The sequence below is a fragment of the Schistocerca nitens genome, chromosome 7 (assembly GCF_023898315.1).
Source record: "Schistocerca nitens isolate TAMUIC-IGC-003100 chromosome 7, iqSchNite1.1, whole genome shotgun sequence".
NCBI classification, from domain to species: Eukaryota; Metazoa; Arthropoda; class Insecta; order Orthoptera; family Acrididae; genus Schistocerca; species Schistocerca nitens.
Window position 1 is genome coordinate 354,252,521 of NC_064620.1, and position 27,591 is coordinate 354,280,111.

At 39.1% G+C, this 27,591-nt stretch overlaps 1 protein-coding gene across 1 annotated transcript in view; it reads left to right on the forward strand.

Moving 5' to 3' along the window:
* LOC126195617 (uncharacterized) overlaps positions 1 to 27,591 on the forward strand; it is a 444,247-nt gene that overhangs the window by 96,983 nt on the left and 319,673 nt on the right. The window contains exons 8-9 of the mRNA XM_049934243.1: positions 8,286 to 8,449; positions 23,191 to 23,363. Coding sequence (XP_049790200.1) covers positions 8,286 to 8,449; positions 23,191 to 23,363 — 337 coding nt within the window. The remainder of the gene's footprint in view (positions 1 to 8,285; positions 8,450 to 23,190; positions 23,364 to 27,591) is intronic.

The window sequence follows — 27,591 nt, forward strand, 5'->3', positions numbered from 1 at the left end:
TTTTTGTAACAAATAGGATCAATATAATGAATAGTTACAAGTATGAGTATATATCATATACTTAAAACTTACATTTACAATTAAAATGTGGATGAGTTAATGAGAGATTGAAAAAAGCAGATTTGCAAAAGGTAGGATGTCACAAATTTTTAACTGTATGTAGTTCAGAAAGAGATTTTATATCAAAATTGTTGAGGCTTTCGTGGCCACTTGTTGACAAACTGCCTATTGGCTTCTGTCTCGGGTTCTTCGGCCGACGTTCATCTAATGATTTTTCTGACGTTTCGCCAGCACGAGTGGCTGGCATTGTCAAAGCTTCACCCTCCATTGCCGGTGGTGAACTGGAGCCGAGCTCGCGGGCGCAGGCTATATGTACCTGGCGCGCCAACGTCCGAGGGCTTCTCCGCGGTCATTTCCGGTGCGGTTCTCCTCTTGCTACCTGCGACGGTCGTTCGCTGCAGTACGGGAAGCCAGGATCCGTTGACCTTAAGGCTTTCCTCTTTCTTGTTCAAACTGTTCGCGTGTTTTTGTATTTCTACAGCTTCTCTGAACAAGCGCGTGTGATAGTGCTTCTCTACAGCCAGAACTTCCGTGTCGGCGAATTTTATTACATGGTCGGTCTCATTCAGTGCGTGCTCTGCCACGGCCGATTTCTCCACCTGCCCCAACCTGCAATGTCGCTTATGCTCTTTGATCCTGGTGTTAATGGATCGTCCAGTCATTCCGACATAAACTTTTCCGCATGTGCATGGAATGCGGTATATTCCCGACATTGCAAGTGGGTCTCATCCCGAGAACTATACCTATGGAGGACATCATTGCCAACACCGAAGCAGCCATTCGTACCCTTCCTTGTGAAAGGGCAGAGGAAATACGCACGGAAACAGCCAGGATACTGCGCCGAGCAAAACCACCAGCTTGCAACCTGAAGAAAGAAGAGGTACAAGCCATTAAGAATCTCAACGCCGACAAGAGTATATTGGTACTGCCTGCTGATAAGGGGAATGCGACCGTCGTAATGAAGACCGTAGATTATGAGCAAAAGATCCGAGACCTATTAGATCCGACGACGTACCGAAAACTAAGCGCAGATCCGACGCAACGTATCACACGGAATACGAATCGATTAATCAAGGCGTCTTCTCTGCCGGCGGACATACAGAGAAACCTGCGCAACACAGAAGCCCTACCACCTCGGCTGTATGGATTACCCAAGATCCATAAGAACAACGTTCCACTGAGACCGATCGTTAGCGCTCCTGGATCACCGACATATAAACTGGCAAAACACTTGGCCTCTCTGCTCCAGCCACACGTGGGGAAGACCGACACATACATTAAGGACTCAGGACATTTCATTGAGAAGCTGAAGAAACTGAAACTTGCACCAAACGACATCCTGGTCAGCTTTGATGTTGTTTCGTTATTTACGAAAGTGCCACTCAGTGACGCTCTGGAGCACATCGGTTCCATTTTTCCGCTAGACATCAGAAAGCTCTTCCATGCATGTCTCACCACGAGCTATTTCACGTGGAATGGCGATTTCTACGAACAGCTGGAAGGCGTCGCCATGGGTAGTCCTCTCAGTCCAGTGGTGGCCAACTTCTTCATGGAACAATTCGAAGCACAGGCACTGGACTCGGCGACTTGCAAACCTAAGGTGTGGTACAGGTACGTCGATGATACTTTCGTGGTGTGGAGTCATGGTGAAGAACAGCTCAGTGACTTCCTAAGACACTTGAACAGCCTCCATGCCAACATAACATTTACCATGGAAGTAGAAAAGGACAAGAAACTGCCATTTCTAGATGTTCTGGTCACAAGGGACGGCGAAGATCTGGGACACAGCGTGTATCGAAAACCGACTCACACGGACCGATACCTGCACAAACTGTCAAACCACCACCCGAGCCAGAAAAGAGGCATGATTAGTACGCTCGTAACGAGAGCAGGACGAATATGTGAGCCGCAACACCTCAAACGAGAAATGCAACACCTGGAAACTGTCCTGAGGAGCAATGGTTACTCCACAAATTATATTAGAAGTGTAACAGAGCCCAACCCTCGGCGAAGTAAGGAACCGGAAAAAGAATTGTCGGGTACGGCCTTTCTGCCATACATTCCCAGAGTGACGGACAGAATCGGCCGTATATTGCGCAAACATGGCATAAAGACGATTTTCAAACCGACAAGGAAGATCAAAGAGTGTCTTAGATCGGCGAAGGAGAAAAGAGACCCACTTGCAATGTCGGGAATATACCGCATTCCATGCACATGCGGAAAAGTTTATGTCGGAATGACTGGACGATCCATTAACACCAGGATCAAAGAGCATAAGCGACATTGCAGGTTGGGGCAGGTGGAGAAATCGGCCGTGGCAGAGCACGCACTGAATGAGACCGACCATGTAATAAAATTCGCCGACACGGAAGTTCTGGCTGTAGAGAAGCACTATCACACGCGCTTGTTCAGAGAAGCTGTAGAAATACAAAAACACGCGAACAGTTTGAACAAGAAAGAGGAAAGCCTTAAGGTCAACGGATCCTGGCTTCCCGTACTGCAGCGAACGACCGTCGCAGGTAGCAAGAGGAGAACCGCACCGGAAATGACCGCGGAGAAGCCCTCGGACGTTGGCGCGCCAGGTACATATAGCCTGCGCCCGCGAGCTCGGCTCCAGTTCACCACCGGCAATGGAGGGTGAAGCTTTGACAATGCCAGCCACTCGTGCTGGCGAAACGTCAGAAAAATCATTAGATGAACGTCGGCCGAAGAACCCGAGACAGAAGCCAATAGGCAGTTTGTCAGATTTTATATCTCTGGGTAAGCAGATGTATAGTTGCTCTTGGATGATATACACCTTTTTGACACAATGTGGTAGTGCAATGACAAAACAAAAATATTAAAAAAATAAAGAAAAACAAAAAACACAAAAAAATAAAGTTGTTATATTAACTTAAGTATGTTGTTAAATTAACCTAATTATGTCATGTATTGGAAAATTCGACTCGTTCCACATCATTACGAAATATCGTATTCATGATCCATGGAACTAGTATTAATCTAATCTAATCTAATCTAATCTAATGTATTTGTCACTGTTTCCTCTGCTACTGTCATCATGGACAATTTAGTTTTGAGTTAAAAAGTTACCAGTACACTAGTGAACATCTCTTTTTTACTTTTGCTGTTTCTACTGCTTTGAGAAAAACACCATTTGATAATGATCGGTGACAGATATCTAACAAAGGAGGAAATATGTGCATTGCTGATATTTTTATCATATAATCTGGGATACCATTGGAACCAGCCAAATATCTACTCTTTAGTGAATTAATTGGATTTAGAAGTTCACTTGAGTCTGCTGGACTGAGAACATATGTAGAATGTTTATTTAAGTACTTGAAAGTTTTTTGAATGTTGTATTGGGTGGATTCCCAAAATTTTTCTTCACTAATTTATCATCAACAATTGTATAATAGGATTGAAATTGATTGCAACTGCTCTAAGATCAGTCATTTTTTTCCATCCTGTGATAACAAAATATTTTTATGAATTATCTTCTTCTCTGAAAGATCTTCCATACCTTTCTACATGGACATAGTTTTATTGGATGATTCCATTCCTTTATTTTTTGTCTCTTTTATGACTTGCCTCAAAGCTAATTTGTGTTTTTTGATTTAACTTCGAAACTCTGTGTCCTTCTACAAGAGATCTTAATAACAGAAGTAATCCAGTTTTTGAAATTGTCTCCACTTAGGAAATCTACATCTACACTCTGCAAACTACTGGGAGGGGGGGGGGGGGGGGGGGTAGTGCATGGCAGAGGGTACATAGGGTGCATACCACAATACAAGTTATTAGGGTTTCGTCCTGTTCCACTCCATTAACATATCGGGTGCGGGAAGAATTACTGTTTGAATGCCTCTGTGCATCCAGTAATTATTCTAACCTTATCCTCATGATCCCTATGTGAGTGATATGTAGTAGATTGCCGCATATCCCTAGATTAATATAATAATAACGAGTGGTTTGTAAGCAATCTCTTTTGTAGATTGATTTCAGTTCCCCAGCATTCTACCAATGAACCAAAGTCTACCACTTGCTTTATCCATGACTGAAGCTTTGTGATCATTCCTTTTCATATTTCTACAAAGTGTTAAACCCTGGTATTTGTATGAGTTGGCCAATTCCAGCAGTGACTCATTATAGTCATAGAATACTATGTTTTTTTGTTTTGTTAAGTGCAAAATTTTACATTTCTGAACAATTAGAGCAAGTTTCCAATCTCTGCACCACCTGAAATCATATCAAGATCTAACTGAATATTTATGCAGATTCTCTCAGATAGTACTTCATTACAGATAGCTACAACATCTTCAAAAAGGCTAATTTTACTATTAATATTGTCTGCAAAGTCATTAATGTTCAACATGAACAGCAAGGGTCCCAACACACTTCCCTGAGGCCCACCCAAAATTATTTCTACATCCATCCAAGATAACATGTTGTGTCCTCTCTACCAAAAAGTCCTCAGTGGAGTCACAAATTTCACTTGGTACCACACATGATTGTATTTTGACAATAGCATAGTGTGGTACTGAGTCAAATGATATTCAGAAATCAAGAAATACTGCATCTGTCTGTTTGCATTGATCCAAAGCTTTGAGTATGTCATGTGAGAAAAGTGTGAGTTGTGTTTCACATGATCGATGTTTCCGAAATCCTTGGTGGTTGGCATTGAGGAGATCATTCTGTTCAAAGTACCTCATTATGTTTGACCTCAGAATATGTTATAAGATTCTATAACAAGTTGATGTCAAAGATATTGGACAGTAGTTTTGTGGATCACTTCTGCTATCCTTCTCGTAGACAGGTATGACCTGTGCCTTTTTCCAAGAACTGAGCACAGTTTTTTGTTCAAGGGATCTATGACAGATAATAGTTAAAAGAGCTGCAAATTCAGTATAGAATCTGACAGGGATTCCATCAGGACCTGGAGTTTTGTTCAATTTTAATGATTTCAGATGTTTCTCAACACTTATTTCATTCACCTATTCTGTGGTACGAGGATTAAATTGGAGTAGTTCTCCTGGGTTTCCTATTGTGAAGTAACATTTTGAAACAGAGTTAAGCATTTCAGCTTTTGCTCTGATACCCTCAATTTCAGTTCCTGTCTCATTTGTTAGGGACTGAACACTAACTTTGGTGCCATTAACAACCTTTACATATGACCAGAATTTCCTTGGTTCTGTGAAAGATCACATCACAATATTCTGCTACGGTAGTCACTAAAGGTATTATGCATTGCTCTTTTGACTTTCACATTTCATTCAGAATCTCTCACTCTATAGCCCTATGCTTTGTTTTACACCTACTATGCAGTAATCTCTGTTTCTTTAGAAGTTCCGTTACAGTAACTCTATACCATGGAGGTTCCCTCTCATTATGAACTGTTCTACTTGGTACATATCTATGCAGTGCATGGTCAACCATTCTTTTAAACTTGAGCCATAGTCCATCAAAATGTTCCTGCCCTATACTGAAAGTTTGAATTTCCTCATTGAGATATGACTCTACTGATTTTTTTTTTTTAAAGAAAAAAAAATAGAAAAAGAAAAAAGAAAGAAAGAAAGAAGGCCCTAAGCACTATGGGACATAACATCTGAGGTCATTAGTCCCCTAGACTTAGAACTTCTTAAACCTAACCAACCTAAGGACAGCACACACATCCATGCCCGAGGCAGGATTCAAACCTGCGACCATAGCAGCCGCGTGGTTTCGGGCTGAAGCACCTAGAACTGCTGTGCCACAGTGACCAGACGAACTTTTACCTACTTTACTGAACATATATATATTTCTGCTTGTTTTAGTTGTACTTTGGTAATCATTGTTGCCACAACCACATCATGGTCACTTATACCAGTTTCAGTGTTGACATCCTCAAAGAAGTCAGGTCTATTTGTTGCCATTAGATTCAGTATATTTCCATCATTAGTGGGGTTCCCAACTATTTGTTTCAGGTACTTGCCAGAGAACTAATTTAGTTAAGTTTCACAGGATGTTTTATCATGCCAACCACTAACAAAACCATAATTTTCCCAATTATTTGTTGGATGGGGAACTTATGTACATGTGAACTGAGGTTTTCTCTAAAGTTTTCAGTTACATCAGGAGATGAGTCTGATAGGTAATGGAAGTACCCAGTTATCATTTTATGCCCACCCCTAATACTGAGTCTTGCCCAAATAATCTCACATGCAGCATCAATTTCTAACTCAGTGGATTTGAGTTTCCTGTCTACTATGACAAATACTCCACTTCCATTTCTCATTTGTCTGTCCTTTTGATGTACACTTAAATTTCTCCCAAACATCTCACTGCTATCAATTACAGGTTCATCCAGCTATATGTTTAGTTACAATATAAAAAGTCATGCCAGAAAATGCACAAAAATTTTCCATTTTTGCATTGGCAATAGGAATATCATAGATACTTTTGCCCACAATTGTTTGCTAATTACATATTGGAGATGTCCAATTTTTTTAAATAAATGTAACCTCTTTTACTGATAAAATTTTACACATTGGCTGTAATGTAAGTTACAGGTATGGTGTAATCTAAGTCGAGGGAGCTTGTGGACATGAAATTCAGGTAATATGATCACACTGTATCATGTCATTTACTAGCTGAGCTGTATAGGAATGAACACTGTCATTGATAAGAAGAGTTATAATGGCACTTGAATATGGGAGATCGGTAGGTTTAATGATCTCATTTCTCTACTTTTGGATAATCAAAGTATCATTAAAAATTATATGTGATGATCCATATAAACTCATTCCTGATTTATCATCGCATTGCCAGTTTGGCACTATTATGTTGGAATATTCCATGCGCAAATGTTCTCTCTCAGAATAATCATATTGGTTGTCAGACTCAACACTAAACCATATCTCATCAGAGAGCAGTACGTTGCATCATTTGCTGCAATAGCATCCATGTTTTTAACTGGATTTGTATGATGGAATTACTGGCTGGATTTGAGATTTTCTCTGCCCGGGAACTAGGTGTTTGTCTTGTCCCCAACATTTCATCATCATCATTCGTGACACTGGCTACATTGGATTGGATAAAAAAAATTGGACTGTGTAAAAATTGGGACTTTGTGCGGGCACTGATGTGCAGTTGAGCACTCCACAAACCAAAGTCATCATCAGTTTCTGTTTCTGCACACGATCTTGAAAGTGATACTAGCAAGAAATCTTTTCATTTGCCCTTAGTCCTAAGAATTTAAAATAGTCAATTTCATTGACTCTTTGACCACCTTGGGACAATAAAAATTCTGTTTTTCAGGAGTTCCATGCCAGAAACAGTACACATTATAATTTTTTTTGCAATTAAGTGTTATTCCGTTGTGTGAAAGCCACATGCTGATCTCACTGAATACTCTGTCAGCTTGATCATTTGGATTACGTTCTACATCTTTTGTGATAATGCTTGTGTTGGCTGCAAAGAGAAAATCCACTGCGTTCTTTCTTATGCAGTCTTCACTGAATACTTTCTAGTAACTTGTCACTGCTGTTTGCTTTGTCTCCTTTTCGGCAGTATAATAATTACTGCTTTTACTATCCTTGTACCCTCTCTCTGGTTTTTCTTTCCTCTCTTTTTCTACTTTCCTCCAAGTTTTAAATGCATTTTTCTTTCCAGTTTTCATTTCTCTTCCTTCTTATTCCATCTTTACTTCTTATCCTGTTCATATCATCATCTCTGAGCTGATGCTGACTCAGCACATATTTTTGATCTACCCTCTGTGATGCTTTTCTCTTTGTGTATGTTCCTTTTGTGTCCTAACAACAGTTGGATGACTCTCTACTTGGATATTGAGTGACCTACCAGTGCTTTCACACCTTCCCCAATGAGTATCTCCGACCTCATTCGGGAAGGATCGTGAAAATCAGAAATAGTTTTTTAACTGCTTCTGTCAACAGCACTTGGGATTTTGCCCCCACCCCCCACCCCCCTCCAACCCCCCACCCCCTCCAACCCCCCCCCCCCCCTCCCCGAATGTAAGTACTCACCATCCAGTTTGGCACCTAGTTATTGCACAGTTTTCTCAATTACAATTTTCTTTCAATATAACATTTACGTTATATTGCATTAACTTTACTTCATAACAGTATATCAAAAACATATAAAATGTTGATGTTGTTGATGTTGCATAATGTATTAGTAAAGGAAACTATACAAGACTTATTCTGTTATCAGTTTATTAAATCCCTAAACAGGAAAACAGCTGTGATAACAGTGGCGTCTCCCGCACCTCAACTTGTGGAAGCTTCTTTGTCATCAGATATTCGACAGCTGAGGGTGACCTTTGACCAGAACATTGAAGGACCAGAAAGCTGCTCAGATATTTTCACTCCACAGAATCTAAATGAAATTGGGAATGGTAAGCAGATAGTACTAAAGATTTATTTACAAACTACAACAACAGCATGTGAAAAGATCACATTCACTAAGTGGAAGGATTTATCTAAACACTGAAGTTCCCTTAAATGAAACTGTGATGAAATAAAAATATTAAAGACCTCCACTTACTACCTTTGATAGATCCAAACAAATAAATTCTGTCAAAATGTTAGCTTTTAGGTACCAGGGGTTCCTTAAAAAGGCAAAAGAGGTAAATGTATCAGAGTGAAATGACTCTTACTCATGAAGTAAACATCATTCAGAACTAGGTTCAAAGGATCAGCATAGTAGGATTAGAGAGACAGCATACAAATTTGGTTGACTCTTAGAAAAGAACCTTCAACATCGCAGCGCGTCAGCAATCATTGGTTAATATATTAAAAAACTAGAAACCCGCCTCGATTGCAAAAAAAGCACCTAGTGTTAACCTAGGTTTCGGCGTAGATAACTACACCTTCTTCAGAACAATAAAACCCACAAGTGCCTAAGAAGACCTTTGTCAATGATTAAAAGAACACCATAGCTATGCATTTACAAACAAAAAAAGGAAAACACAAACAGTACATATGTACAAAGTCAAAGCCACTACTTAACTTAACCTCACACCGGCCTATGTTCGATGGGCCATGACCTGCCATACGTGATGGTGTGAGGTGGAGCGTACACCATTAAGTTAAGTAGTGGCTTTTACTTTGTACATATGTAATGTTTGTGTTTTCCTTTTTTTCATTTATAAATGTATAGCTATGGTGTTCTTTTAATTATTGACAAAGGTCTTCTTAGGTACTTGTGGGTTTTATTGTTCTGAAGAAGGTGTAGTTATCTATGCCAAAACTTAGGTTAACACTAGATGCTTTTTCGCAATCAAGGAGGGTTTCTAGTTTTTTAATATATGGAAACATTTCATTATTTGCACAACCCATTAAAGTCTGTGGCAGATAATTATCTTGAATCTATGGAGGTGGTTGATGTATTCGTTGTAATATTTTAATCATTCCCTTTTTGTCAGAAACAAGACAGATTACCAGGTAGGTACTAGATTTTTTTCCTTGTAATTTCAGACTGGTTGCTTTCATTAAGTACCGGTAACAATCTTCAATGTATTCACTGTTTGGATGCAAGCCAGATTGTGAAGTGTTTGTCAGCTATGCACTGTATTTTGTTTGGTAAGCTCAATTTGAGTGAGTACTACATGTTGCTTCCTACTTGCAGACTTTTCTTCCAGTGACAGTTGAGTGCAATACAGCAGTTTCTTGATCTCTCCTTGTTAGTCATTGTTGTGCGTAGCACTTATTCCATGTCAAGTGATATACATACTGTGTTTTATCCATCTATTTTCTGAGGATTAGTTTATCCTTAAAACCTATGAGACAAATGTTTGATTTTCATTGGATAGTATGTGTTTATACAGAGGGGTGCACGAAATGTGTTACCAATTGTTTCTTTCACAGTTTATGATGCACATTAGATATCCCGCTGGGATCTCTACAGCAGTACCATCAGAGCTTGGAAAAACAAATGAGTTATGAAATGATGTGTAATTCACGATACTGCTGCTAGGAGACTAGTAAGCAGCAATGGCTGACAATGGAAGACTGATGACACAGCAACGATTGGCAATTGTGTTACTTTTTCATGAAACGAAAAGCTTTGTTGTGACTCAGAGGCATTTTTGACAACAGTTCAACACATGATGGGTCCCTTGCAAAAATACCATCCACAGGTTGTACAATAAATCTGTATGGGAAGGAACAGTATTGGAAGCGAAGCAACCTCAGCCTAAGCCTGTTTGTTCGTCGGAGAGTATTGAAGCGATGCGGGTTGCTGTACAGAGAAGTCCCGGGAAATCATGTAGAAAGGCAGCAGTGCAACTGGGAATATCCAGATGCTCTGTTCAATGCATTCTTAAAAGTGACCTCCATATGTACCCATACAAGATGACCTGTGCACAGAAGCTCACCGAAGAACACAAGCAGCAGAGACTACTGTTTGCTCAGTGGGCGGAGGATAGGGAAGAAACTCTCAACAACGTTTGGTTTTCAGACGAAGCACATTTTCATTTAGATGGTGTGGTTAACAAACAAAATGTACGCTTTTGGGCCACTGAAAACCCATGAGCGCTTCATGAACGACAACATTATGCTCCGAGGATTACAGTGTGGGCAGCAATTTCGAGTCACAGACTTACTGGACCATTTTTCTTTGAAGAAATTGTGAACAACGAATGTTATTTGAGCATGCTTCACAATAGGTTCATTCCATGGCTTCTTGTTACTGCCTTGCCCTTCAACACACAGTGGTTCATGCAAGATGGAGCAAGGCCACATATTGCAAACACTGTGTTGGAGTTTTTACATGAGCATTTCGACATGCAGATCATTTCACTCAGGTTTCCAGGTCGATTCAATGATGGACAAAATTGGCCCCCCAATAGTCCAGACCTCAATCCATATGACTTTTTTCTTTGGGGATACCTAAAGGAAAAAATTTTCCTGGAACGTCCACATGATTTAATGGAGCTCAGAAGACTTACTCTTCAAGCTTGCACTGAAATTACGGAAGACATGTGCCATAGGGTAATCACTAACTTCAGTGTTAGTTTGAAGGAAGTTAGGAAACAAAATGGTGGACATATTGAGCATGTGCTGTGTTGGAACAAATCTCCATGGACAGCTCTTTATTGTAGTATATGTTCCTTTCAGACTGTATTGACAATAAAATTTATATTCAAAAACAAAATGGTAACACATTTCGTGTGCCACCCTGTAGGATTCCTTAAACAGTCTTTCTAAAGATTTCACCAGTCCAGGTAAGATGTGAAACTAAACAATTGAAACTACAGGTTGGAATATCACCAACGTTAGGAAAAGGACAGACTGCTACTCGCCGTAAAGATGACCCATTGAGTATCAGACAGACAAAACTAACAGACAGTCACAATGAAGAGACTGCTGCATATTATAGCTTTCAGCCAAAGCCTTCTTCAGCAGAGAAAATACACATGGATTCACGCAAGCAAGTACGCCTCATGCACACATGACTGCTACCATCAGCAGCTCCAATCAGAATGTGTTACGGGAGTAGCAATGTGGAATAGGGCAGGAAAGGGGGAGGGATAGCAGGGTACAGGTGGGGCCAGAGAAGAATGCTGTCTTGCAGCATGTGCATAGGGACCAGATGGTGGCCTGATGATATTTTTGCCAGGTGTAGTGTCATGAGGTGGATGGTGGTGGTGGTGGTGGTGAGGGGGGGGGCTCAAGGGGGGGGGGGAGAAGTGGGGAAACGGAAAGGATAGGTGAGTGCACTGACTGAGGGTGGCTCGCACTGGGAGTGATGGGAAGTGAAAAGGGAGGAGGTGATAGGACAGAGGGGGCAGAAACTATTGAGTAGGGAGTGTGGGGTTGGTAGGTTACCATAGGTTGAGGCTGGGATAATTTCAGGAACAAAAAATGTGTTGTAAGGATAACTCACATCTGCACAGTTCAGAAAAGCTGGTGGTGGAGGGAACGACTTAGAGCCCCTCTATTTCAGAAGGACTTTGCCAAAAGCGTAATATTTTAGCAGTCTTTTTTCATTGTGCCTGTCTGTGACTCAGTGCCTCTCCTGTGTGGTGAGTAGCAACCTATTCTTTCCATATTCTTGTCACTCAGGCCAAGAGATGAGAGGATCCCACCTGTAATGGACTCTGAGCGACATCCTATTTCTTTTTAACTTTCCCCATCCTATCCCTCTCTCCTCCTGAAGGAAGGAACTGTATGTTCAAAAAGTTAGGTAGTATGTCACTTTTACTTTATATGTTTCCATACATTTTGCTTTCTAGAGGACAGTATTGTCCATCGATTCTGTTGCATAATTTAAAAGGTTATTGTTTATCAACTTCTGTCTGCCAGTGTGCATATTGTTGTGATTTGTTTGTCCGTGATTTGTAAATGATGCTTCATTCATAGACAAAGTCTTGCACAGAAACACCACTTTAATTTGCAATTTTCTTGGAAACCCTTCGGATTACTGTAACAGATTTTGAATGTCGTTGCCATGAAACTGTTGATAGAAAGAAATGTGGAGAGGTTGAAATGCACTGGAATGCAGTAATTGCAGAGCACTCTTTGGCCACTCCCACTGGCACATTCAAGTTGCCTTGTAGTGACGTGTATATTGTGTATTACTGCTTGAAATGGAGCATGTTTAACCCAAACAATTAAAGTGCTACTGACAGCTGTCATTGTCATAAACATTGAATCATGATTACACCATAAGTTAACATGAATTTATCAACTTTCTCATTTACTAAAAGATTCCATATTCTTCTTATTGCAGGTGTATTGTATCCAACCATGAAAATTATGGTGTAATTGTTTTCAGTTAAAGTTAATTAATTCAGAAGATACCTTGATTTGAAGATGTCCTTTTATCACTACACAAAAATACATGTGCCAAATTTTAACCCTAAGAACCAATAAACAAGTTACCTTTGTAGACCAACTGTTCCTGAGTCTGAGAAAGTTATTAATTTATCTTAAATTCCCATAGTTACAAAGTTATTAATTAATTAAGATATCATTTCAAGACATTTACCATTTTTACACATTGTAATCTTTCACTTCAAAGCTCTGTTCTGATAATTTTGTAGTACTAAATTTTCTGAACATAGTGATGTTCTTAGATTTCTCATATTTTGGTTTTTGAAGGGAATATTCAAAGTTTAAAATGTTGTTAAATTAATTATAAATGGTGAGTCTCTACAAAGTCAGGGAATTTTTACTGAACATCACAGTACAACATCATGACAATACCAAAAAGTAATGATTTGCCTTTCTGTAAAACGCAAGGATGCAAAATGCTGGGCACACAAAGTAAATGGTTCTAAAAATCCGTGCTGGTTAACTTCTTAATTGGACTAATGACCTCAGCAGTTGAGTCCCATAGTGCTCAGAGCCATTTTAACATCTTAATTTCTCTCTTTTGTGTCACAAATTATTTTAGGAAGCTCTTGTAAATTATAAAAAACCATGAAATGATACAATCATGACAAAAGGCATGAATATAATGAGTTGAACATGAGGCAGAAGAAGGCAGTTGAAGTTCAGTTCCATTCGAGTACAGTTATGGTCAGTCAAGAGCATGGACTATGTTCAAAATCTATGTGAGGTACCATACTGGTATACCATCCAAATGATTGAGAGAATTATGCTAACATAATGAAAATGGCAGGTGAGCAAAATTATATAATGAATTCCAACTGTGAACTTATACATAAACAAGCTGTGATCAGTTGTTCTGGTGTATGTATTTTGAGACTGTGCTAGTGATTAACATCTTACGTCAACAAACACTTTATGAGTTGTGGGAATAAACTGCTTATAGACAGCAATACTGTATGTCTGTGTTTTTAATTAACATGCATAGAACTTCAAATCCATTGCACTTCCACTATTGAGATTTTAGATTTGCAGTTCATGGAGACCAATGAGCAGAGGTGCTTGAGACTGTAAGGCAAGCACACCATAAACAAAAATGTTTCATGCTGCTGAAGGTGCATTTTCCTTTTTATTTTCTGTCCTTCATTGACATATCCTTCTTGCTTCAAAATTATTGAAACTTTTTACTTTAATTTTTTTTTAAAGACAGGTCACCTGGGCTTGGCACTACCAGGATACCCTTCATCATAAAAACTGCACCACTGCTCTAAGTCTTCAGAGAAACATGCCATTAACTAGAGCTATATCCACTTCCACTGTCATATACAGGGTGTTTATAGATGAATATTAGGGTTTTAATGCTTTATAATATTTATTATATTAAACTTACAGTTGTAAATAATATGTCAAATGAAAGAGCAACTCAAACAGTTTTACCAAGAACCTTATAAATGTTCAATGTGAGCACCATTTTTCACACAGCACACATCAAGTCTATAGCTGATTTCTTTCCAAACGTTGGTAAGTGTTTCTTCAGTGACTGTAGCAACAGCTGCTTCAATCTGGTTTCTAATTTAGGGAGGTCTGCTGGTAGCAGAGGCACACACCACACGATTCTTGATGAAGCCTCAAAAGAAAATATTGCATGGTGTTAGGTCGGGTGAACGTGGAGACCATGCAAAGCAAGCCCTGTCATTGGGCCCCTTGCGGACTATCCAGTGCTTGTGTACAGTGAAGTTCAACCAATCAGGTACTTTGCTATGTCAGTGAGGTGGCGCACCATCTTGCTGGAAAATGAAGTTCTCTGGTTCATCTTCTTCCAACTGAGGGAATAGCCATTGCTCTTGTGTATCAAGGCAAGAAGTGCCAGTTACAGTAGGTTCACCAAAAAAGAAAGGCCCATAAACTTTCTGCTGGGATATGACACAAAAAACAGTCACTTTAGGGGAATCTCATTGCATTTGTACCACCTCGTGAGGATTTTCTGCGCCCCAGATGTGCACATTGTGAGTGTTAACATGTCCACTAAGGTGAAAGGTCAATTCGTCACTGAACACAACATGAACCAGAAAGTCTTCATCATCATTAAACAACATTTTTTTTGCGAAGTTGGCACATCATCCATGGTCTGCTGGCTTAAGAGCCTGTAACAACTGTAAACAGTAAGGACATAGTTGTACGTGTTTTCTTAAAACTTTCCAAACAGTCGACATGGGAACTTGTAATTCACGACTAGCTTTCCAGACTGATTTCTTTGGGCTACGAGTGAACGACTCTCTCGCTCGCTCAACAGTCTCTTCACTAACTCTTGGTCATCTTGTGCTCTTCCCTCTACAAAGGCAGCCAGTATCATCAAATTGATGATATCATCTACAAATGTTATTATCACTTGGAGGATCACAACCGAACTTCAGCCGGAATGCACGGTGCACAGTAACTACAGATTCAGTCTTTTCAAACTGCCAGACACAAAACGCTTTCTGTTAACTAGTCATCATCTTCACTACTACCACTGTCTAGTGGATTGTGGTGGAAACATTGCATGCTGCGCATGTGCACTGGTGCCAGACACAACTGTTTGAGTTGCTCTTTCATTTGACACATCATTTATAACTGTAAGTTTAATGTAATAAATATTATAAAGCGTTAAAACCCCAATATTCATTTATAAACACCCTGCACACTGTGAACATCTGAATAACTTTAGATGCAAGGGCCTCAACCCTATAACAACAATGCACAGACTGATGCACGTCAGGTGCACAGGGAAATATATAAACATACCTGCTTACATCTTGTACAGTAGGGCAGAAATTTGTAGGACCTCTTCGCCTGGAGGCACGACAGTGTTTTGCTGCATTCTTATCTTGTTTTTATTTGATAAAATTCTGCGTGCAGTACATAACTGAGTCCACTTTGAAGGATTTTTACAGTACTACAGAAAAAGATATACTTACGAATGCCACAAAAAGATTGGTGGAAAAATAACTAGATGAACACGAGCACTACTCTAGAAGGGATGAAGCAAGTGTTGTGGTTGTGGAAAACACCTTGCAGCCAAGATACCATCAGATTCAGTTCGATAAGACTTCAGTTCTGGCAACCACAAGCAGTACTGTGATAGGCTATACAAAGAGGCTACAGAGATTACTAAACTCAGAAGTAATTTTAATCAGGTTGAGGAGGATGTAAAACTGAACTGTATTTAGATTCCAGTACTGAAGACCATGGCCTAATAGCAATAATGGAAGGCAGCAGCAACCAGTTGTGCTCAAGTTCGGAAAACAAGACATCATGCCTCTGTATGGATGCATGGAAATGAAATTTTATTTTGGGCAGTAGTTAGCCAGGGTATGAATTGAGCCTTCATAAAAGGTACAATGCCCTTCAATTTGTCCTCTTCAGATTATGACAAAGAACTGGGGTTACACAGAAACAAAATACTGATTACTCCATATCTACAGATTTTTCATACTCCTTTGAATTGGGATGAGCCTTAAACAAGATCACATATCCAATGTTATATAAACAGGAACAAGAACTCTGAATGTTTTTTGGACTAGATTAACAAAAATATGAAAAAACTTTCTGCAAACAGAGGATCCTTTAGTAATAAATTACCAACGGGAATGATGCAGCTGAAAATCAAAATAAGCAGAAAGTTAATGTGATCTTGGCTGATAGCTTTCAACACTATTGATCAATAGATAAACAATTAAGTAAGTAACCTTTTAATTTAATTACAAACAAATAAATTCTGTACATATAATTCTTAAGATTGTATTCATATGAACTATGTATAGTATAACTGTAAATTGAGCCTATGTATGACAAATTAACTGGAAAAACATCTCACCCTGTGTTAGTATGTAGTTATACTTGAGTGTAAAAACTGTATTTAAACAAGTATAAAATATTATATCTAGAGAAGTGTGGATATTGCCTTATACACCTTGAAAACTAACTATTGTTGTAATCCTAAGTCTGAAAATTGGTTTCATGTAGCTCTCCACACTGCCCTATCATGTGAAAGTCTCTTATCTCCAAATAACTACTGAAACCTATTTCTAAATCTGTTTTCTATATTCAAGTCTTGGTCTCCCTCTACAGTGTTTATCCCCACACACTTCTCTCTAGCACTGAATTTATGATCCCTTGATGTATCAGAATATGTCCTATCAGTTGATGCCTTCTTTCAGTCGTTATTTCACAAATTTCTTTTCTCCCATATTCTACTCAGTGGTTATGTGATCTACTCATCTAATCTTCAGCACTCTTCTGTAACTCCACAACTCAAAAGCTTTTATTCTCCTCTAGTCTGAACGGCTTATCGTCCACATTTCACATTCATACAAGGATACACTCAGACAAATACTTTCAGAGGAGACCTGCTAACACTTAAATTTCTTCTTCAGGAAGACTTTTCTTGCCATTGCCAGCTTACATTTTATATCCTCTCTACTTTGGCCACATCAGGTATTTTAATACTCAAACAGCAAAACTTATCTACTACTTTTTTGTGTCTTGTTATCTGATATAATTCCCACAGCATTTCCCCATTTTGATTCACCAACATTCCATTACCCTTATTTGCTTTTGGTTGGTGTTCATGTTCTATCCTACTTTTGAAACACTGTCCCTTCTCCTCAACTGCTCTTCCAGGTCCTGTTTGTCTCTGACTGAATTACAATGCCATCAGAAATTCTCAAAGTTTTTATTTCTTCTCCGTGAACTTTTAATTCTCCCTCCAATTTTATCTTTGATTTCCTTTACTGCTTGCTCATTGTATAGATTATATAACATTAAGAATGGGCTACAACCCTGTCTCACTTCTTTCTCAACTGTTGATTGACTTTATGCCCTTGAACTCTTGTAACTGTACAAGTTTTGTATAACCTTTTGCCCTCTACATTTTACACCTGCATGATTCATAAGTTCAAAGAGTGTATCCCAGTCAACATTGTCAAATGCTTTCTCTGAGTCTACAAATGCTTGAAATGTAGTTTTCCATTATTTTAATCTATCTTCTAAGGTAAATTGTAGGGTCAGTATTGCCTTGTGTGTGCCTACATTTGTCCAGAACACAAACTGATCTTCCCTGAGGTTAGTTTCATCAGTTTTTCCATGTAAATACTTCATTTTGTAACCACAACTTATTAAACTGATATTAGAGTAAATTCACATCTGTCAGCACATGCTTTCTTTGAATTGGAATTATCACATTCTTCTTGAAGCCTGGGAGTATATCCCCTAACTCATACATCTTGCACACCAGGTGGAATAATTTTATCATGGCTGGCTCTTCCAAGAATATATGCAGTTCTTAGGGAATGTTGTCTACTACAGGGGACTTGGTAGGATTTAGATCTTTCAGTGCTCTGTCAAATTCTTCTTGCACTATTTTTCTTCCATCTCATCTTCATCTACTTCCTTGGCCCTTTTCTATAATATTGCCTTCAAGTTCATTTCTCTTGTATATCCCCTCTATATTTTCTTTCACCTTTCAGCTTTCTCTTCTTTTATTAGTCATCATTTTTCATCTGAGCTCTTGATATTCATACAGCTGCAGTTGTATAGATTATACATGCTTTCATTCTGCTATTTCTCAATGCTACCCATTTGTTTTCTACTGTATTCCTTTCTCTTGTGTCAGTCAATCATTGCCCGATGCTCCCTTTGAAATGCTCAACAACCTCTACTTCTTTCAGCTTATCCAGGTTCCATCTTCTTAATTTCCTAGCCTTTTGCAATGTCTTCAGTTTTAATCTTCAGTTCATACCCAATATATTATGAGGGTGGTTTGAAAAGTTCTCGGAATGGAAAAGAAAAAAAGTACTTATGTCACTGACACTTTTTTATTTTTCAACGTAGTCTTCTTGTAGATTAATGGACTTGATCCAACAATGTGCCTTGATCCCATGTGCCAGGCCTGCAAAATAGTTGTCAACTCCAGGTATCAATTATGTGTTTGAAGTGAATTTTCATCTCCCAAGAAAAATTTTCATGTTTAGGAAGAGATGGAAGTCTGATGGAGCCATAGGAGGTGAATAAGGTGGGTGTGGCAACACTTCATACCTTAGTTCATGTAATTTTGCCATGGTGATGGCACATGTTTTTGATCCAGCATCAAGAATCGTGGCACCCATCTTGCAGATAAGTTTTTCATTTCCAATTCTTCAGTTAAAATGTGATGTACCCTTTCAGATGACATCTAACAAGCATGAGCAAGTTCACACACTTTCAATCAGTGATCCCCCCTGACTATTATGTGCACTTTTGCAATGATTTCTGGAGTGGTACGCATCTTGGCCGACAATTGTGTGGATCATAAGCTAATCTCAGCCAACCAAATTTAAATTAATTTGTCCACTTGGCAACAGTAGAATATGAAGGAGCAGAGCCCCCAAGTGTATTCTGGAAAATGACATGAATGTCCTTTGCTTTGATACCTTTCTTTACGAAGCACTTAATCACGGGCTAAATCTCGATTTTTCCCATCTTCGTAAATCACTACGGGGAACAACAACAGAGCCTTGTCACTGTCACAGCTCTCTTTCAAGAGTACTGATGTGACATGTGTTTACATGCAACAGTCCAATGAATATCACATGAACAACTCATTGCGCTAGCACTGACCTCTCATGGTGATTCTGAGAACTTTTCTAACCACCCTCACGTGGTCAGAGTCCACATCTGTCCCTGGAAATCTCTTACAGTTTAAAACCTGGTTCCAAAATCTCTGTCTTATTATTATCTAATGAATCTGAAGACTTCTAGTGGCTCTAGGTCCTTCAACATGTACAACATTGTTTCAGGATTCATTAACCAAATGTTAGTTATGATTAAATTATGCTCAGTGCAAAATTCTACTGGGTAGGTTATCTTTCATTCCTTTCTCCCAGTCCACATTTTCCTACTAGTTTTCCTTCTCTTCCTTTTCTTACTATTGAATTCCAAAACCCCATCACAATTAAACTTTCCTCTCCTTTGATTATCTGAATTATGTCTTTTATCTCATTGTACATTTTTTCAATCTCTTCATCATCTGTGGAACTAATTTGTATATAGACTTGTACTGCTGTGGTGGGTGTTGGGTTTGTGTCTATCTTGGCTATGATAATGCATTCACTCTTCTATTCATAGTAGCTTACATGCATTCTCATTGTCTTATTCATTATTAGATCTATTTCTACATTACTCCAATTTGATTCTGTGTTTGTAACCCTGTATTCACCTTACCAGAAGTTCTATTCATCCTACCAGCCAACTTAACTATGTAATTCCTACTATATTGAACTAAAGCCTGTTCATTTCCCTTTATAAATTTTCTAACCTACCAACACAATTAAGGCATCTAGTATCCCACACTCTGACCCAAGGAAGGTCATTTTTGCTTTTCCTGATGGCAACATCCTCCTGAGTAGTCTCTGCTGGGATTTGAATGGGGGACTATTTTACCTCCAGAATATTTTACTTAAGAGGATTCCACCCTCATTTAACAATGCAGTAGAGCTCCATGCCCTTGGAAAAAGTAACAGCCCAATATCAACTTAAATATGTAAAAATTTATTTTGTAAAATTAATAGGTTAAGTGAACTGACGAAGTCTATTGCATGTAATAATGCTGAATGACTAATAAAGAATCTGAATCTGAAGCTGTAGTTTGCTCTTGCTTTCAACTGTTCACAGCACAAGCACACAATACCATGTGATCTGATGTTGCATTGCAATATCATCCAGTTATCTAGACTGTTGCTCTTGCAACTACTGAATAGGATGCTTCCCCTCTTCAGGAACCACATATTTTTCTGGTCTCTCCACAAATACCCCACCATTGTGGTTGCACCTAAGGTGCACCTATCTTTATCATCGAGGCACTCAAGCCACCCCACCTCACTATGGTCCAGGTCATGGGAATGGGGAGGGGGCCAGGGACCAAGCTATCTACAGGCTTGTATATGAAAAAATAAATATTGTCATCAACTATTTGACATCCACTGCTAGGTAAAGACCTCAACTAGTTTCCTTCATCTTAAGATTGTCAGCTGTGCCCTTGTATTGCTGCTGCAAATTCTCTTGTGTTTACTCACCTAGTATAAGGTCATCTCCTCAATCTTTTCTTCTCTTTTGGGAGCTAGATAATAAGTTCCTTGTTTCATCTACTAACCATTTACCTGGCCACATGTCCTGCCCACATCAGTTTTCATTACAGTTATAATAATGTATCCTACTAGTGTTTGTTCCCTGATCCATGTGATTGTTTTACCTTTTTTTCCAGGAATTTTCAAGATACGCTTCTCTTTCTCTCAGTGGTTTAACTCTTCATTATTGATGGTTTTTCATAAAAAGTCCCTGTGTCACTGCATCAGTTATAAAATGGTAATATGTACTGATGATGAAACTTTCCTTTTCACATGTATTAGGAGCTTGGTTTTGAAAACCTGATTTAGTTTGCCAAAAGCTCACTAGACCATTTTTACTTTTCTGTAGTTAGGTTTTTTTTTTTTTCCATCAGCTGGAACCATTTGGGCTGATGTATAAAATCAACAGGTCCTATTAGTCTATGAAATGTTACTGTATCTCATTGCTACCTATCAGAACCCCTCGGAGAGCATTAAAGATAAACACCAGTCCTAATTGTCCAATTGTAAAGTGACCTGTTTCCAAATTACATACAAAAATAACCTCTATTTCAGTATACATATAATTCAAAAATGATGCTTTGCTGATTAACATTGTTCTTATGTGAGAAACACGATATAAATGTGAAATTAATACTGTAACTAATCGAAAGAAATGTAGCACATGGTCAGGATGTACCAGTAAACCTATCACTATAAAATTACTACAGCAAATTAAATAGGAGATATAAATAAAGCACGTTAATTGAATCTACGATATATATTGGCACTAAAATTCAGGCACTAGCTGATTTGTTATAAACAAATTTAAAAATGTAATTGTTACCTGTAACATAATTAGTCAGAAAATGTTATATTAACTCGTAACTAGGTTGAAAATAGGTTCACCTTGTTCAGCACTGTGATTGTAAATTTTTAGCAATGTGTATCTCATACTCGGTTTAACTTTTAATTGTGATTTTACATAAAATTGTAATTTTCATTGTCTGTAATTGTTAACAAAAGTATAAATAGAGGTCACGCAGGCACCTTGGGGCACTCATTTTTTGGCTAGGGTTGTGAGCAAATGTATTGTAGGCTCACTCGTTTGTTGATTGTTGTGAACTCTGTGTTGTTTGATGTCAACTTTGAGTACACCTGATGTAACCGGTATAGTTCACCAGGCTCGGACACCAGAGTCCTGGAAATATTGGTATTAAAACTGCACTGTACTTTGGAATTTATTTGGGAGTCTTCCACAATCCTTTTCATAAGCTGCACAGCGACGAGACATGAATCCAGGAATTTTACAAAACCCCGAGAACTAAACAACTCTCAATGTCGGTAGAACTGACGTGAAAACAACAGCGCATTGACTGGGCATTTCACTCAAAACATTTGCAATGCGGAGGTGGGAAAATATAAATATCTCATCTATTATTAATTTGTAGCTTCCACTAGAAGCAAACAGCACCAGTGCAGTCTTTTTATCTTACTCTTCTTTCAATTCCAAATTTCCTTTGTCATGAGCAGTACTGATATATGTATTCATGAGAACACGAAGATAGTGTGGATCAGTACCTCATTTCTCAAGGGCTGTTAATACAGATTTTGTTGAAACAGTCAAAAGCTTTCACAAAAATTATGAATGCCAGGCAATGAGTTAATTATTGTCCACTGTTGGTTCACAACTCTTTATTTTTTCCTTTTTAGGTAACGTTTCTGCATTTATTTGAATACTGTTACTTTTCATTTTTTTATCTTTATGTTTCCAGATTTCCCTCAATCTACTTTTCAATATCATCTTAGTTCATAATCGCCCTATTCATTTCACTTCTCATTTCCTTCTTCTAATTCCATTTTTTCTCATTCTGTCCTTCTGTCACCTCTGTCTTTGATCTCCTACTGTTTCTGAGAAGTCCCTCTTCATTTTTGTCTCTTCTCACCTTTAAGAAAGGTGGGTTCCTCTTAGCATGTTGCCCTGTGTGATCTGACTGTCTTTCCTAATCTCCCTAAACCTGCTCCCTGTTGAATGAACATTCTAAATCTAGGATATTTGTTTCTACTTTTATACATGTCTATCAGCAGTGTTAAGAATATCATCTTCTGCAGTTTCTACTTGTAATTCTATAGATTATTTATAAAATATAGTGAACTAATATATGGGCATTTATGTAACATAGATGCAAGGTGCAACTTCATAGCAAATAATTTGATAATAAGCTTGGGTGAAGAAGCAAAACTGGAAGAAATACAGGAACTTCAGTTAATGGAGAATGCAGTTCGCTCTGCAAAGGCAGACCCACCCAATCTTGCACAGACTGCTAAGGGAAAAATCACAGTCCAGCCAAAAAAGGTAATAATTAAATTTTCTTGGTAGTTCACTATCACATACAAGATTTCATCTTTCACCCAACAGTTTTTTTTTTCTTTTCTAAGGCATCTCTCATGTTAACTATGACTGACTTGCATGCCTGATGGAACAGTACACTCCTCTTTCCTATTGTAATTTTGATGTACTGTGCTAAAACTTAACAGGAGCCGTAACTTGTGTCACTAACTTTGTGTCAGTAATGTTACCAGAATTGTATTACTTTTCACTATTAGTATTACATTTAGCTTTTTATTCTCAACGTGAATGCACAGTCTTTAAATTACCTTGCAGATCCTAGCAGTTAGTATTGTCAGATGCCAGATGCCAAGTTCTCAGACTCCAAGAGCACAGACTTCTCTTGGTTGTCCATTTATATAATCAGAAAAACAGTGCATATAATTAGTCAACCATTGGCCTTTCTTTTGAATAGGTGTCAAGAAGTTGAAGTATTACCTACAGTACTAAAAATATTGAAAATTATTCCAGTGTACAAGAAAGGGGACAAACATGATCTCAAAAATTACTCACCAGTTTCATTAGTTCTTATTTTCTCCAAAATATTTGAGTCTCTTATTTATAACCAACCAAACAACTATTTTGTGTTGCATAATCTACTTTCTAATAGTCAATTTGTCTTCTGAGAAGAAATACTAACACTGCTGTTCCATCAGTTGTGAATGAAGTAATAACAGCCTTTGAAAATAAAATTAAAGCTTCACTTCTTTTGTGTAACTTAAGTACGGATTTAACTTTACACTGACCAGCCAGAACATTATGACCACCTAGCTAATAGCCAGTATGTCCATCTTTGGCATGGCTAACAGGAGTGATGCATCATGGCATGGAAGCAGTGAGGCCTTGGTACGTCACTGGATGGGTTGGAAGCACATCTGCATACATAACTCAACTAATTCCCAGAAATTCCTGGCAGGGGATGATGAGCTCTGAAACCTCATTCAATCACATCCCAGATGTGCTCAATCAGTTTCAAATCTGGCGAGCTGAGGGTCAGCACATCAATTGGAACTTGGCACTGTGTTCCTCAAACTACTCCATCACACTCCTAGCCTTGTGATATGGCACATTATCTTGTTATGAAATGCCACTGCCATCAGAAAACATGATCATCATGAAGGGATGTACTTAGCTATCATGGTGTCTTGCACAAGCTCCACTGGATCCTCAGATGCCCATGTGAATGTTCCCCTGAGCATAATGGAGCCACTGCCAACTTGTCTCCACTGTGCAGTACAGATGTCAAGGAGCTGTTCCCCTGGAACACAGTGGATTCGCACCCTCCCATTGATATGTTGAAGAAGGTTTCAGGATTCGGCAGACCATGCAATGGCCTGCCACCATGCCAATAGTCACGTGCCCATTTCAGTCATAGTTGCCAATGTCGTCATGTTAACACTGGCCCATGCATGGGTCATCAGCTGTGGAGGCCCATTGTTAGGAGAGTTTGGTGTACTGTGTGTTCAGACACACTTGTACTCTGCCCAGTGTTAAAGTGATGCTAGTTCCACAACTGTTCACTGCCTGTCCTATTTTACCAGTCTGCCCAACCTAGAAAGTTGGACATCTGTAATGAGGGGCAGCTGCCCAGCCCCAGAACATCTGGATGGGGTTTCACACTGGTTTCAACATGCGTTGAAGACACTCACTACAGCACTCCTTGAACACTTGACATGTCACGCAATTTCCAAAATGCACATGCCAAGCCTCCGGGGCATCACAATCTGCCCTCAGTCAGACTCAGATAGATCGCGTAACTTCCCCATTCTTCACACAGACAGCAAGCTCACTAATATTATATGCACTGTGTGTGTGTCTGACTAGTAGTCATTCTTCACCAGGTGATGCTGCTATCACCTGGACTGATTTAATGCTCATAATATTCTGGCTGATCAGTGTACTTCTCATTATATATTACTTGTCAAACACAAATTCTATGGTGTACAAGAGTCTGCATTGCAGCAATTGTATCACACCTAAGCAACAGGAAACAGTTTGTACCTACTAGAAACAGACACTCACGGCTGCAAGATGTTAAAACAGGGGTTCCACAAGGTCCTGTCCTTGGGCTCTTCTTTTTTATAATTGCAGTCAGTGATTTATCCCATTGTGTTCCCACCTCTATTATTTGTTATGCCAATGACACAATTTTGCTAGCTCAGCATGAGAACACATTATTTCTGCAAGGTATAATGCAAGATATCATGGAGTCAGCATTAAATTGGTTCTCATCCTATACATTGCTTTGCAACCCTGATAAAAAAAAAGCAGACTATACTGGGATTGTCAAACGTGGGAGGCATGAAAGCAGTCAAAATTCTAGGAATTCATGTATACTCTAAGTTAACTTGGGAAACACGCATCAACCATACTTGTACAAAATTATCTCTAGTTCCTTATTTAATGTGGAGGTGTAGTAACGAAAGAATATTTAAGAGTTATTTATTTTGGACTCTTTCAGTCACATATAGTGTATGGACTTCCGATATGGGGACATTCTCCTCACATCAGTGAACTTGTAAAACTTCAAAAGAAGGTGGTACGAGCAATGAGCAATGCTGGGAAATTAGAGGACTGCCAGCCACTATTCATACAGCTCAACTTGTTAACAGTAGTTAATTTCCATATACATCACTCATATATCTCAGCACTGTATGTGAGAAACAATATAGCAGATTTCAAAATGAGGGAAAACATACACTACCGTAACACTAGATGCAAAATAAAATCAGACATGCCTAGGCACAGGCTGCCAAGAACAGGGAATTCCCATCTAATCAATAGCTTAAGAATATTTAATAAACTTCCATTTTTTGATTGATCATCTCACATAATTATCTTCAGAAACATGCTATTAAAGTGGTTATTATTCATCCTTTTTATGCTATAACTGAATATACTGATAAAAAATCAGTTGATATTAATTTTTAAGGTTTTCATTATGTGAGGTCATTGACTGTATTTATTTATTATGTAACAATACCAGAGAAGGAAAGTTGCTGCTCGCCATATAGCGGAGATGCTGAGTCGCGATAGGCACTACAAAAAGATTCACACAATTATAGCTTTCGGTCATTAAGGTCTTTGTCAGCAGTAGACACACATCCACACATGAATACACATACTCATGCAAATGCAACTTGCACATGTCTGCAGTCTCAGAGAACTGAAACCACACTGTGAGCAGCGGCACCAGTGATTGATAGGAGTGGCGACTGGGTGGGGGTAAGGAGGAGGCTGGGACGGGGAGGGGGAGGGATAGTATGGTGCGAGTGGAGGACAGTGAAGTGTTGCAGTTTAGATGGAGGGCAGGAGGGAAGGTGTGGAGGGGGGAGGGGGTAAGTAGCGGAAAGGAGAGAAATAAAAAGAGTGGGTGTGGCAGTGAAATGACGGCTGTGTAGTGCTGGAATGGGAACAGGGAGGGGCTGGATGGGTGAGGACAGTGACTAATGAAGGCTGAGGCCAGGAGGGTTACGGGAACGTAGGATGTATTGCAGGGAAAGTTCCCACCTGCGCAATTCAGAAAAACTGATGTTGGAGGGAAGGATCCATATGGCACAGGCTGTGAAGCAGTCACTGAGATGAGGGATATCACATTTGGCAGCATGTTCAGCAACAGGGTGGTCCACTTGTTTTTTGACCACAGTTTGTCGGTGGCCATTCATGCAGACAGGCAGCTTGTTGGTTGTCAGGCCTACATAGACTGCAGCTCAGTGATTGCAGCTTAGCTTGTAAATCACATGACTGGTTTCACAGGTAGCCCTGCCTTTGATGGGATAGGTGATGTTAGTGACCGGACTGGGGTAGGTGGTGGTGGGAGGATGTATGGGACAGGTCTTGCATCTAGGTCTATTACAGGGGTATGAGCCATGAGGTAATGGATTGGGAGCAGGGGTTGTGTAAGGGGGAACGAGTATATTGTGTAGGTTCAGTGGACTGTGGAATACCACGGCAGGAGGGGTGGGAAGGTTAGTGGGCAGGACATTTCTCATTTCAGGGCACGACAAGAGGTAATGAAAACTGTGGCAGAGAATGTAATTCAGTTGTTCTGGGATTTAGAGTACTGTGTCATAACCCTTTTGTTCAACTTAAACATACTCCACTTTATTGCCTGTTTTAGAGTGAAGCAAATAAGTGTTATGGTGCATGCTGTTACACTATCAGACATAATTGTAACCAAAGAATCGAATTTAAA